The 14445-nt window shown below is 46.9% G+C and overlaps 1 protein-coding gene across 2 annotated transcripts in view; it reads left to right on the forward strand.

Moving 5' to 3' along the window:
• Positions 1–276: 276 nt before the first annotated feature.
• TGFB2 (transforming growth factor beta 2) overlaps positions 277–14445 on the forward strand; it is a 72367-nt gene continuing 58198 nt past the window's right edge. For both annotated transcript variants that reach the window (XM_066380186.1, XM_066380197.1), the window contains exon 1: positions 277–1969. In XM_066380186.1, the coding sequence (XP_066236283.1) occupies positions 1624–1969 (346 nt within the window). In that variant the 5' untranslated portion in view covers positions 277–1623. The remainder of the gene's footprint in view (positions 1970–14445) is intronic.

A 14445-nucleotide genomic window follows, 5' to 3' on the forward strand; every position in this document is an offset into this window, starting at 1 on the left:
AAGCAGAGTGGTCCAAAATGACTATATAAAGTAAATACCGTAAATCACCGTTGTCAGGGCGCACACTCCACCGCCTATCCCCCCCCCCCCCCCCCCCCCCCCCGCCCACACACACACCCCCTGGGCTCGGGGGAGCTCGTGGTCTCCGTGAGCGAACCGGCTTCTGACTGTTAATACTAGCACGTCACTTTGTTGAAGGCAAACACGTGGTGCAGAGAGAACTTATAAATCTCTCCTCCCAGACCAGACCGTGATGTTATCTGCTAGCAGCAAAAGCTTCGCTTCGAAGGGAACTCCAGAAGCTCTGAGCGAGAGACAGCGAGCGATAGACAGACAGACTGACTGACAGAGACAGACGCAGAGAGAAGGGCGCAAGAGGAGGAGGCTGAGGAAAGGGGTGGAGAACCTAGCTAACCTAACGGGAGTTCGGGATCCAGCCGAGGGGCTGCCTGGCTGCAGAAAGGGGAGCGCAGGAGGCTGGATTTCAGGGTGCCAAGCGTCCACGACCCCTAAGCGAGCAAGTCCAAGTGGCAGAGAAATCCGGGGGAAGTGTCAAAGGGTGGGCGTCCGAGGGAAGCCCTACGCAGCCCCCTTAGGAATAAAACGGCCCCGCCAGCAGTCCCGGGGGGGTAAAAGCCACGGCGGCGGCCGCCGGTCGTCTGTTGCCGGGTTGGCGTTTGGAGCGGGAGCAGAAGGAGGAGCAGGAGAAGGAGGGAACTGGAGGCTGGAAGCGTCTGCCAACGGCGGCGGCGGCGGCGGCGGCAGCAACGTGGAGTAACCGGGCGGGTCGGCGCGCTCCGGCCGGGGTGGAGGCCACAGCGCGCGGCGCCGGGAGCAGGAGCAGGAGCAGGATCCTCGCCGCCTGGACAGCCGCTGCGGCCGCCGCCGGACCCGAGCGCGTCCCGAGCGCCCAGCGCAGCTCCGCCGCCTCCCCGCGGCGCGTCAGGCTCGCTCTCAGCGCGCGCACACGCGCACTCACTCACACACACACGCACACTCACACACGTGTGCGCTACTCCACTCCCGAGCTGCTGCTGTTGCTGCTCCCGGCGCCGCAGTGGATCGCAGGGCCAAGCCGCTCTTGCTTTAAATATATAAATTACCGCCGCGCGGTGCCCCGCCCGGCCGCCCGCCAGCTGCCAGCCCTGGGACCTTTTCATCTCTCCCCTTTTGGCCTGAGGAGCGGAGTTCAGATCCGCCACTCCGCACCCGAAACTGACACACTGAACTCCGTGTCCTCTTAAATTCATTTCTGCCTAATAGCCACTCGCCTCTTTCCGCCGCCCCCCCCCCCCACGCCCATCTCGTAGCTCCAAGAAAACTTTTTCTTATTCCCCCAAGTGAGGGTTCCCCGGCCCATCGTGTATTAATATTTCCACTTTGGGAACTACTGGCATTTTCTTTTGAAAGGAATTCGAGCAAGATACCTTTCTATTTTTTTTCCTATTGGAGATTGACTCGATTGTTTGCAAAAGTTTCTCATTAAAAAAAAAAAAAAAAAAAAAAAAAAAAGAATATCTACCTGATCCGTACTTTGAGACTGGCTGGTTTCTTTTTTTTCTTTCTATTTTTTCTTTTGTACTTTTTGTAATTTTTTTTTAACTTTTTCCACCTTAAAAAAAAATGCACTACTGTGTGCTGAGCGTTTTCCTGCTCCTGCATCTGGTCACGGCCGCGCTCAGCCTGTCTACCTGCAGCACCCTCGACATGGACCAGTTCATGCGCAAGAGGATCGAGGCTATCCGCGGGCAGATCCTGAGCAAGCTGAAGCTCACCAGCCCCCCAGAAGACTACCCCGAGCCCGAGGACGTGCCCCCGGAGGTGATCTCCATCTATAACAGCACCAGGGACTTGCTGCAGGAGAAGGCGAGCCGCAGGGCAGCCGCCTGCGAGCGCGAGCGCAGCGACGAGGAGTACTACGCCAAGGAGGTGTACAAGATCGACATGCCGCCCTTCTACCCCTCGGAAAGTGAGTACCGTTTCTCTGCTTTCCTCCCCCGAGGCTTAGCGCTGCCCAAGGCTCTCCAAAAACGGCCACTACTCCGGGGATCGCCCTTCCCTGCCCGCGTTCCGCGTCCGGGCTCAGTCTCGCCTTCCCCGGCACCTCGTCCCACCCACCCCCTCTCCACTTTCGTGCTAGGGAACATTAGGCTCCAAAACGCTGCCTTTCGAGTGCATTTTCTCCATTTCTCCCTGCTCCATCCTCCCTCACCATCACTAGTGCCTCCGTCCTTTCTAAGGCATTATTCTTTTTCTTGCCCCTGACTTTTTTTTGTTGTTGTTGTTCGGCCACCAGCTACGAGTCAGGTCTCTGTCACCCGAGAGAGGCTTTCCTTGGAGCTGAGTTCGGCAGGGAAATCTTGATGGGTTTCTTTTTCTTGGCCCCGATGGGCGTGGAGACGGTCCAGCGGGTCCAGGAAGGGTTAAAAAAAAATTTTGGCTTAGAGCTAGCCTCTCCCAAAGGCAACCCCTCTCCGTGCGGACCTATCATATGGCTCCCCCAGGCTTCCCTATTGTCTCGAGCTCCCCCCCAAAATGTCAGCACCGCCAGGACGAACCCGATTTGGTGAAACCCCTCGAAAAACCTGCCTCCAAACCCTCCACCCTGATTATTCCCGAATCTACGGCCCACGGCTAGGTGTTTACATTCCCCCGAAGGCCGGCTCCTGTAACCACAACCCCTTCAGGTGTCACCTGGTGTGGTGGAAGGGACAACTTCTTTTCTGACGATGCTGAAAGGGGTTTGACTCCACGGCATTTTCCAGAATCCACCCAAACCTGCCTTCTTAAGCTCGCTGGTGTAGCAGCTCTTTTATATCTTTTTAGAAACACGTTTATCTTTCTCCTGCTTGAGCCCTGGGCCCCTGCAGTTAGTTGGGTGCATTTCTTCCTCTCATATAGAGAAGAAGACAGCCGACTTTTTTTTTTTTAAACAAGCTTCTCTGAGAGCAGTGTCTTCAAAACCAGCTAGCATACGGTAGCAATAGGAGCGAAATGATTTATTGGAGAGTTCCTTGGGGGGGGGGGGGGGTAGCTTAGAATTAGTTCCAAGTTCTTAAAGAGAGAGAGAGAAAAAAAGAAGCATCCAGTATACCTGAGAGGGTTAAATACCAGGAAGAAGAAGAAGGAAAGGAAATAAAAAAGCTTCGACATTTGCTAAGTCCAAACCCCAAGTTGTAAACTTCTCATTGGCTGCCTGCTCCTCCCCACCCCTTTCCATGCCCTATATACTCCCTGGCTGCCTTCACAAAGTTGCTGTGTCTTTCCTAAATAGATACTATAGCCATCTTGAGCATTTGGCCCTCGGAGGTTCCAATCATAGGGTGGAGCCTTTCTTTTCTTTTCTTTTTTTTTAATTTATTCATTTTTTTTAGAGAGGAGAGGGAGAGACAGAGGGGGAGAGAGAGAGAGAGAGAGAGAGAGAGAGAGAGAGAGAGAGAGAGAGAGAGAGAGAGAGAGGAGAGACAGAGAGAGAGAAGGGGGGAAGGAGCTGGAAGCATCAACTCCCATATGTGCCTTGACCAGTCTTTTCTTTTTTTTAATATTTATTTTCAGCTTGACAAATGGCAGCTCTGTGACTTAGCCTGCCTCCTATTCCATGGTCTCAGGAGTGTCAGTCCACATAGCTAATCCCAATCTTCCTGCTGGCCTTTCTTCTGCTGTAGCTTCTCCTCTTCTTGTTGGAAAGCAGAGCACAGCAGAGGTGGGTGGGTGGGTGGGGTCCTGGCAAAGCAGGATAATGTGATTATTGTAATTATGGCACCTTCCACCCTGGTGGTGATAAGTATACTCCACCCTGGTTATTATTCCCTGAAGGAAGTAGAGCTTTCTCTCTGGGGCAGAGCCCAGGAGATAGGAGGCAAAAAAAAGTCATGATAACGAGCCCAGAGCCCTTGAGACCCAGTGAGGGGTTGAGTCAGTCTGCTTTATCTAGCACGTGCATCTTTCTTACTGGTGTTTGGGCAGGTGGGCAAGTGTATTATGTAGAACCTGCAGAGTGTCTGCCTGCAAGATTGCTGGTGAATTTGCCAGCTCCTTTTAACAGAGGGAGAGGGTTGACTCCGTCAGTCACTAGATAGGTGTGGAGAGAGCCAGGTCTCCCAAGAGAATGTTCATTCTTTGTTCTTTTGAGCGTATTTCAAGGTAATGGTTGAGATGCTCTGACCCAAGCTCATGGTCATCAATAAACTGGAAAAATTTCTCTGAGTGTTAGGATTTCAGAGGATGGCATCAAAGATTAGTGTATGGGGGTGCTTTTCGCCACCCCATCCCCCCGCCACCAAATAAATGAAGGCTTCTGATAAGGCCGGTAGAAAAAGTATACACTATCTGTTTTCATACAGAAGTGCAGGCTTCTTACAGCCTGTCTTGTGTATGGGAGTTTAGGAGCAGAAAGAGCATATTAATAACAGACTTGGTCCCACTGTGCAAGGACTGTGGGCAATTTTATAGAAAGTAGGTTAACTGATTTTCCAGCACTTTCTAGTTATATTGGAATATAGTAAACCCTTCCAAAAAGAAAAAAAAAGAAGAAGAAAAGAAAAGAGAAAATCACTCCACCATATTTTTTAAAGAGTAAATTGCAAACACAGCACTGACTTCCATAACAACTTTCCCCCTTTAGGACTTGAGCGGTGGCTTTGGGGAGGGTGGATGCCTGTCAGTCATTTCTCGCAGTGAATTCGGTGAGGGTCACACGCCTCGGAGCTGAAGGCATGGGAGAGATCAGCGGTTCATTCTTTACCACCAGCTTATTAGCGTTCAGGGAGTGATTCAGGCTAAAATATTACAAGTATGCTCTAATTATATTCAATGAGCGATATATCATTACCGATGGCTGATAGCCCTTTGCGGGACATTTTATGCAGTTCAGGCTTACATATTTTTAGCATTGTGGATAATTTAAAAGTAAAAATATAAGAGATAATGTGTATGCCTCCAGGCATATTTTGTCTAAAATATTATCCTTGGCCCAGCACACTGTATAGTATAAACACAGTAAATATGAATAGAACTGGCCCGTTGCCAATCTCCTAGGATGAATTTTAGTCAAGAAAGGTATTTATGGGGTATAAATAATACTGTGTCAACATTTAAAGAAGGGGGTGTGATTAGTTTTGAATTTATTTGTATTGATTTTTTCACATGCTGTTAGTTTAAGGCTCAAAGTGGAGTTATGCTTAGGTTTACCGACTGTTTACCCAGTAGGAATTGGTGGATTTCTGGTCCTTTTGACAATCCATTTGAAGTTCAAGACACATCTATTCAAAAGACATTGCACAAGGCTTTAGAAGTTTAGCAAGAGTAAGGTCCTAAACTAGAGAAGGTGTCAAATGATTGACAGTTAACCTTTGTAGAGGCTTGGACAATCAAAGAAAAAGGAAGAGACAAAAAGTTTTATTTTCGGTCTCTCCACTCCCTTTTTCATTGTAACAAATCAGGCACTTGCTACTTGTTGTTTACCTGTGGCCTTTTCACACACACACACACACACACACACACACACACACACACACACACACACACAGAGCCCTCCCTCCCCCTCCCCCCCCCAGGATACATTTGACAATGTACTGAGACATTTTTCATTGCCCTAACTGGTTGTGGAGGGGTGCTACAGGCAGCATTTAGTGGGGAGAAGCCAGAGAGATTGCTAACCATTCTAGAAGAAGACACAGGACAGGCCCCTGCCCCCATATCAAACAATTATCCAGCCCATACTGTCAATAATGCCCACATTGAGAAGCCCCCATGGTCCTGATAATTTATTTTGGGTTACTGAATTCTGCTAATAAGTTCCATTTTCAAAGCAATCACGTAAAAATAAAGTATTTTTATGATCCAAAGGACATAAAAATGAAAGCATTGGATAAAAAGATAAGCAGAAAGTTATCTTAAATTAATTAGGGGCATGAATTGGACTGTTCTGTATAGTATATGCTTTATTATGATGATCATAAAACACCTAAATTCAAGGCATCCAAACTTCCCATTCATGTAGCCTAAAGAATGGCATGCCCCACCCATCAGTAACTTCAGCCCCGTGGCCACGTGATGTTAGAACACAGGGAAGAGGAGTGAGAAATCATCTCGGATTTTCCTTGCAAAGAAAATAAGCATTTCATGTTAATGAAGAATGGAGTTACGGAGCTAGGCAACCAAAGGAAGTAAACAATCGTGTTGGTTTATTCTATCATATTGAATTCGGTCAACTAAAAATATACATCCTGAAATGTCACGATGAGGTTTCTTTTGTCGTAGTTTCTGACATGAACATTAAATGCTTAGTACCGAGCTTAGTATTTCCCCTGTAATTTTCCAAGCAAATCTGTGGAACTTAGAATGAATCACAATGGCACTGTGTTCTGGGGGAAATGCGACTTAAGCCTCTATTCATGGATATGTCTTTCTGTGCACAAATTGCTGGACTGTTGGCCAATTGCCCCGTGAAGGGTAATATTAGCAGTTGCTGGAACATAGTAGTATTTTTGCCTGATGTTCAGGAATTTTATTTTTTAAGATTATCTATGTGTGGGCATGTGAGAAAGGGAAACAGAGAGATGGATACAGACAGATCAAAGACAGACTGGAACCTCCAGACTTCTGCAATGACTGAGCTATTAATAAACAACAGACCGACTTTAATTCCTGCATTTTTATTGCATCATTGCTTTACTAATTCTAGTGCCTAATTGTGGTTACATTTAACTTAGGCCACTGTTATCTGTCAGGATTTCCTCTCTGTTCTTTCTTTTACTTTGCAAGGACTAACCCTTAACGAAATACACTGTTTATAACTGAATCAGTTGGGCGGTCTTTGTTGCCAAGTGAGGCCAGCTTCCTTCAAGCCTGTCCTGAGGACTCCCAGCCCCCCTCTAGAAGCTGGGCTTTGTAGCTGGACCTGGCAGGTGGGAACCACTTGACCTCGCCCTGGGATTTGGAGCCCTCTGTGTCTCTACAGCGACCCCTGGGGTCGACTTCAGGAGCTGCACCTTTTGAAGGATGATTTCTTCCTAGTGCGGAAGCGCTGGCTGTAACCTCGTCCCAGCTGCTTTCATATAAAGATAGGAAAGAACGACAGATGTGCTTTCCCAAAGGAAACGGAGACGTGAAAAAAAGGGCTAATGACTCACCCTTGATCCACTGTCAGATCTGGGTGAGAACCGAGGAGGTCACTGACTCCTAGGCCTTCGCCCAGAGATGATGAAACACTTCAGGCTGCACTGTGAGATCAATGGAGGAAGCGGGCCCTGCAAGGGATGCGCAGACCCTCCGCGGGTGGGGAGTCTGGGCCCACGCCCCTCTCCGCCACTCCCACCTCCCTTTGTAGGGTTAATAGGAAGGTGAGGTACAAGCAAAGAGGCTGAACGGAAGAGTCTGGAAACAGCCCACACATCTGTTTTGGTGTAGCATTTCTGGCACCGAGGGGTCCGGGAGAGAGATCTTGGATGGGCCGGATGGGCTCGCGGGAGCCCATCTGCTTGAGGCTGGGTTCCGTTTTTCCAACTCTGAGCAGCTTGATGAAATGTGCTCCTGGCCAGAGATAAACACCTTCATCTTCGCTTTGAAACCATATGATGTGATTTTGTTTCTCAGTCGTCTTTAAACTAAGATCATTTTTTTTTTCAACCTGGAATCCCATGTCCTCCGGGTGCTTTAGGTTGAATAAACACGCAAGGGATTCGTTGGTGGGTCGGCTGGGACTGCGAAGCTTGCTTCTGCCCTTTGTTTAGGAGAAATTCGAGAAGTTTATATGGTCCTACAACCACCAGCGGGTGGTTCTCGTGGTTGCTGTTGTTGTTGTCATTTGTTTCTTCCCCAGAAATGGGTGTTGACTTGAACTACAGTATGACAAGCACCTTGCTTTTGGCTTGGTCGCCCTGGTGCCACACAGAATACCCTCCTTGACCTCTTTCCCACAATCTCTGACTTTTGCCTCCTGCTCTTTGCTATGCTGGAATGGCGGCGTGGATGGTGGCCAGCCTCCCTGAACCAGGCCTTGATTTCTTCACTTGCAAAGATGAAGGAGGGACCAGTTTTGTAGGGTCGTGCAAGCGTGAGGATGACAGGTGTAGAGAACACCTAGTTCTGTCGCTGGTACCTGATGGGCCTGCTTTGCACGGCGGCAGCTCTAATTCATTGTATCTCAAATGCCATTGATTTTAAGGTTACTTTTTGTGCCACCAAGAAGGAAGGACCCCTGACAGTTTGCTCTAACATGCCATTGATTCTGAGATATGAAAGATGTTTTAGTCATATTAAAATGTGATTAAAAATGGATAATGTAGAAACCACTCCTACTAGCCTGGGGTGTCTTGGGACCTTCCTTCTTCTCATTTTTTTTTTCCTGGTAGGTTCCACTCTATAGTTCTACTTCCCTTGCACACTCCGATTATTCCTTAATGACCTTTGCCACTTATGGGGCTGGGTACAGAGGCAGGACTGGTAAGCCACCAGGTCACTATCAAGATATCTAAGAAACTCTTGAGAATTTAGCCTTCTTAGGTAAGACTTAAAACAACTTAGCGTGCAAGACTTTTCAGGGTCTGGCCCCTCCTCCTTGCTTAGCCCCACCTCACACTAAATCTCGGCTTGAAAACCCCATCACCCTTGTTGCCTGGACCCAAATGGGCTGGTTATTTTCGTGCCCCCGCCCCGGGGCTCTGTTTATGCTGTTCCTTCCTCTTGGAGATCCATCTTTTAACACCTCTAAACATCCTTTGAGCCTTAGTCAGATGCCACCTCCTTATGAAACCTTCTTTCATTTCCCTAGTCATATTTAATTAGTGCTTCCTCCGCTGCTCTCACAATACGGACATTCATCTCTACCTCAGCCTCTCTTCTGTTGCTGCCGGTGAAATCCAGCTGTGTTCTGACCTGTCTCCTTCCTTGGTTTGTAAGCTGCCTCAGCCCAGGAAATCAGCCCGGACTTACCCGTACCCTTCCAGAAACTAGCACATCGTGTCTTCTCAGTGCATGCTGAATAAATCAGCAAGATTTCCCTTTAGAGAGTAAGGCTGAGCCACCAGAAGGAGGATCTAGATATGAACGCAGAGTATCAGGATCAGGAGGTGTGCAGAGATGAAATCTACTCACCTTTGTTATCTGGGCACCAAGAATGGGACCTGTTGAAGGCAACAAGGCCTCTCATCACCATACATTTCCTCTTTCCGGTCTAACAGATAATAACGAAAAGGATGACCATGATAATGATGATGAGGAAAGCTAACCTTTATCGGGTACCTACTATGTGCCAGGCATCACTTTTAAATATTTTATATGCCTGGACTTATTTAATCCTCACAAGCAACCCTATAAGGTCTACTCTAATATTTTCCCCATGACACAAGAGGATATGGTTAGAACTGTTCCTATCAGTGATGTCTTATTGAAAGGAAGGCTTTTAGTTGCTGCAAATAACAGAGACCAGGAAATAGACAACCTGACTTTCTTGCCCTTTTGCAAAAAGTTGTGGCACATCCACAAAAGGGTGGTGACTCCCCTCTCCTGCCAGGAATTACGTCCATAAGCTCTAAGTTCTGTCCCTACAGGAGAAAATACCTCCGAAGCCCTGCATCCAACCCTGGGTCTTTTATTTTTATTTTCTTGCCTCTGACACATTCAGTCTTCATCTCTGCACCTGGCTGATATAAAAATTGTGACTTGCAGGTCCAGCAGCTGTGCTTAGACTTGGGTAGGCTTCACGTCATCTCCATAACCAAAGACCTGTCACAGCAGTTTCTAAGTGGCTAGGTCATTCATTTAAAAAAGAAAAAAAGTTTAGCAGCAAACTGGTGTTAGGGAGTAGAAGTCTAAAAGAGGAAGATAGATGAGAGGAAGGGGCGAGGGGGGAGTGTTGGGGTACCGCACAGGGTTGGAGGAAAGCTGAAAACTTGGGAGGGGAGGTGGGAGAAGAGACGCCACCCCAGGCCTCAGGTGGTTGTGGACAGCGCAGGGTGTTCCCTGCGGGAGGTGGCTCCATGGAGCAACCTAGTAAAACCACCCGACTGGTGTGAAAACCCGCTGCTGTCCGGGAGGAACTGAGTTCCCTGGGGTCAGCATCTGTTAGACAGCGGGAATGCCTCCTGGGGCCGAGAGAGCTGTTCTTTGTGGACCAGGTCCCCTCTTATCCTCCCCAATGAGCACTTCAATCTGTCCCTGCCTGAGAAGTCAGGAGTGGGTCCTTCAGTGCCCCTCCATTCATCCACAAGGACTTGGGGAATGTAAAACTAATGGAGAAAGCTTTCTGGCTTTCGCAAGACGCAAACCTTTTGGAAGTAGTTTGGGTGCGTTTCTGACCTCCATGGGCAGCTGTTTGCTCTCAGACTGACTTCTGTTTACGGGGAGGGGGTTACCCTTTCCTCAGGCCTTCCTCGCCACTGCCAAGTGGTCTCCATGAAGCAAGTTGTGTGTGTAGAAGAGAGATCGTGTGTCTGAAAGAAATCAGGGAGCTGCTGTTTGAGAACCGATTGCTTTCTTTCTTTCCTTTCTTCTTCTGTTTTTTTAAGATGTTGTTTTGTTTCTGGAAATGCTGTAGCATCTTTCCAGTCTTAGGAAAGAAAAAGAAAACTGTTGTGACTTAGACAGTGGCTCCAATCACTTGGTTTCCCCATCTGACCCACACCACACTGACAAATACCACATCTGGCCTGACACACTGGTTCACAAATAGCTTCTCATTCATAACTTCAGGCTGTCATAAAGCGTCCTTCTGTGTCAGTTCATCTTGTGCACAAGAAAGTTTGTTTTCGAGAAAGACAACCAAATGTCCACTGGTCTTTGCAAATCTAACAACAATACTGTTTATTAATGCAGTTTAAGGGCACCTAACTACTTATTAATGCCAAAACACAAAGGGGCATTTTCTGGGAGGTATGACTTAATTTGTAAAGTTTAGGATTCATCTCGGTATTGCTAACTCAATGCTTCTTAGACTAAATTCGTTCGTTAGGGGTCCTTCTCTCTACACCATAAACCAGAACTCTCTCCTTTCCATTTGGGGTTGTATTCTTATTTGGTCATTGTTTGCTCTATCCATTGACTTCATCTCCTTTTCACTTCTGCTTTTGACATCTGAATGACAATACCATTGAAGCTGTATTTCTTTTGCATAAACTCTTGGGCTGAGAAAAGCCAAAAGAGGCAAATGTCTTCTTCTGAGTCTACTTTAGAAGGAGAAAAAAAATAACTGCAGACTGAGGACATTTCTTGTCAGAAGATGGGTGATTTGGTAAAGACACGCCTCCCTCCCCCCACCCCGAGGTTTCCCCTTGCAAGTTTATAGCTTGGCATATTGGGCTATGGAAGTTAAGGGGACAGAAACAGAGCTTGGAGCGTGCCAGAACTCCAGACTTGTCCCTGGGGCAGAAGCAAGGCTGAATTATGGCTGTCACTTCAGGTTCTGAATCAGCATTGTCGCCCTTAGATGTGTCTGGTGAGATGTCCTGCTGATTTGAATAATAACATAGTCATTCTTTTGTACTTCCACCTATGATGATAAAGGCTCAGTTTGTGAAGTGTGTCTCACAGAAGTCCCTGGTCAGCTCTGTGAACTAAGTCCTCAGTGGCCACCATGTCATCTCCTAAATTCATACATCTCTCCTCCACAGAAGGAGGTGCCTGGGGCTAGCTTGTCTTGGAGAGAGATGTATTTCAGACAGAAGAATTCCGCTGTCAGAAATCATCACCATCAATAACGCAGCTCTGTGTAGAGAGTCATGTCTACGTTCATTAATTCTTTGGCACTGGTACTTAGATTCTAGAAGGTGGGGTTTTGAGCCAACCTGATCCTCTCCCACACACATACACTCATTATACATTTGGGATCAGCAGTTTGCCCTTTCTCAGTAACATTTTCTAGGAATTCTCCAAGTAGAGTAAAACTTCGTGGAGTACAGCATTGGGAAGAAATTAGAGTACCCACTTATGCAAGTGCTATAATCACCAGAGAGGTCCTTGTGTGGCCGGTGCAAAGAGGGATTGAGACAGGCATTGAATTTGGAATGGATTTTCGGAGCATTCTTCAATGACATTTAGTTCTGCTTGTGGTACCACTGCAGCAAAAATGGCTTTCCCTCTATCTTATAGACATTTTCACATACCCAGGACAAGTAACCCTTGTGAGGGGATGGTTGTCCCTTGACCCTCTTGGTTGGGTTGTTTTGAGGTCAAATGAGATCTCCTAAAAGGCCAGTAGTTCTCGAATTTTATCAAACAGAAGACTCATCCATGCTGCTTGTAATAAATGCAGTTTCTCAGACCCCGGCCCTCTCCCTTCCGTCCGGATCACTATTCGGTCATTTGTAGCTCCAGAAACCTGCATCATGACAGGCAGGCCAGGGCATTCTCAGACAGGTAGTTGGAAACATACCCAGTAAACACTGGACTTTTGTTGTCATGCTTTAGTTTTTAGTGTTCTTGTCATAGGCAGAAATGAACCCCAATACTTTTATACTTAACTTCATTGTCTTTCAATTATATTGAAATTACTTTAATTCCAAAACTGTTTCTATTTGATGACTATGTGAGCTGTAGACCCCTGTTATGAGTGAGTGCCAAGATACTTCTAGAAAGTGTTATTTCTCTAAGACTATTAATGGCTCAGATTTTTTTCCCCTAGGGTTTTACATTTTTAAAAAATATTTCACATATATACCCAAAGCCTCCTTGACCCGAAAAATAATGTACCCAGACCACACGGCCACATCAATTCCATGGATTGTTGAAAATTGTTTTTTTTTTAAAAAGAAAATGAAGAATTGCTTTCCTTAACCAAAAAAATCACTATAGGCATCACTTATATCTGCTTCCAATACAAGGTTTTAACTTCTGAGGCACTGGGTTCACTCCGAGCACTCTATACTTTGGCCTAGCTTAAAACCAAAGAAACAAACAACCAACCAAAGGGAAAAAAAGGGAAGAGAAGATGTTACTAGTGCAGCTTCAGAGCAGAGCAAAAGGGGACCAAAGGCATGTACTTAGGGCAGCTCCTTGGAAATTGCAAATGACAGTAGTTACCTTGCTTTGTTCTTGTACAGACTCCCTATGACCTGGGGCACCTAGGACCTGGGACAATTTAAGGAACCCGGATGCCATTAATAGAATTGTCCCACAACACCCACTGGCCTAAAAAAGGTGCAATTCCCCAAGAAAAGGAGTGAAATCCCCCCCAAGAAATGCCTAGGGCCATGGTTGGCAGACAAAGTACTCTGCCTACCATGCTGCCCCTCTCTGGGAATGCTGAGTGTTTATTGTAGATAACTTTCAGCATCTCTTTTGAGAGGTCAGGTACTAGGAGTGAAAAGACTTTGTTTGGCTTGCTAATCTTGTGACAGACCCGTGGGTGCCCCTTGTAGCTTCCTGTCTTTGCCTGCTAGGCTGGTTATCAGAGGGAGTTCTCTTGTCCGGGAGGATCTAAAAATAAACAACACGGTTGCTTATTGGTGAGAACAGGTGCACAGACGTCAGTCAGCTGGCAACAGTCTATGGAGGCCGCAAGGCAGCAGGGTTAGAGACCTGGGTGTGGGCTCTTCCTTGCCTCTTGGGTCATCCAGTGGGGCACACCTCCTTTAGAGTGGGTTCCTACTGGGACATGTATTCCACACAAGGGTAGAAATATGTCCCTGGGGTCTGTCAGTGGGCCGAATGTTGGCTACAGTAAGTGATGGGATGGAAAAATGTCTTTCCTAGCTATCTTAAATTTGAGAGATAGAAGGCACAAATCTGGGGAAACAGTCACACACACACACACACACACACACACACACACACACACACACGTGCTAAGCTAAGGGAATCCATAAGGCCGCTTGCCTTTTGTCAAAAGAAGTTTTCCAGTCAGGTCTGAGTACTACTTCTAAAAGACACTACCACGCTACTTCATCCACCCGCCTTTGTGCTCAACTAGTGACCATGACCACGCTACTTCTAGAAGACACGTCCCAGGGGAATGGAAAGTGCGAGGATTCCCTATCCGTGCCAGGAGCCGGGAGGGGGCATTTTATAGAAACGGGGCCTGGGGAGATCAGGGGACCTGCCCCCAGGTTCACAGGGTCTACATCTTCTCATGCAAAATTCCTGTATTCATAATCAACTCTTCCACTGACAGGACAGCCTCCGAATACTTAGCAATGTTTTCTATTCAATTTTTGGTGTACTTTTATAATAAGAACATGGTTGTCTAGTTCCAAAATCTAGTCTCTGTTACTTTAAAGCAGTGGTCCCCAACCTTTTTTGGGCCACGGACCGGTTTAATGTCAGAAAATATTTTCATGGACCAGCCTTTAGGGTGGGGTGAATAAATGTATCACGTGACTGAGACAAGCATCAAGAGTGAGTCTTAGACGGATGTAACAGAAGGAATCTGGTCATTTTTAAAAAATAAAACATCGTTCAGACTTAAATATAAATAAAATGGAAATAATGTAAGTTATTTATTCTTTCTCT

This window comes from Saccopteryx leptura, chromosome 1, assembly GCF_036850995.1.
Source record: "Saccopteryx leptura isolate mSacLep1 chromosome 1, mSacLep1_pri_phased_curated, whole genome shotgun sequence".
NCBI lineage: Eukaryota > Metazoa > Chordata > Mammalia > Chiroptera > Emballonuridae > Saccopteryx > Saccopteryx leptura.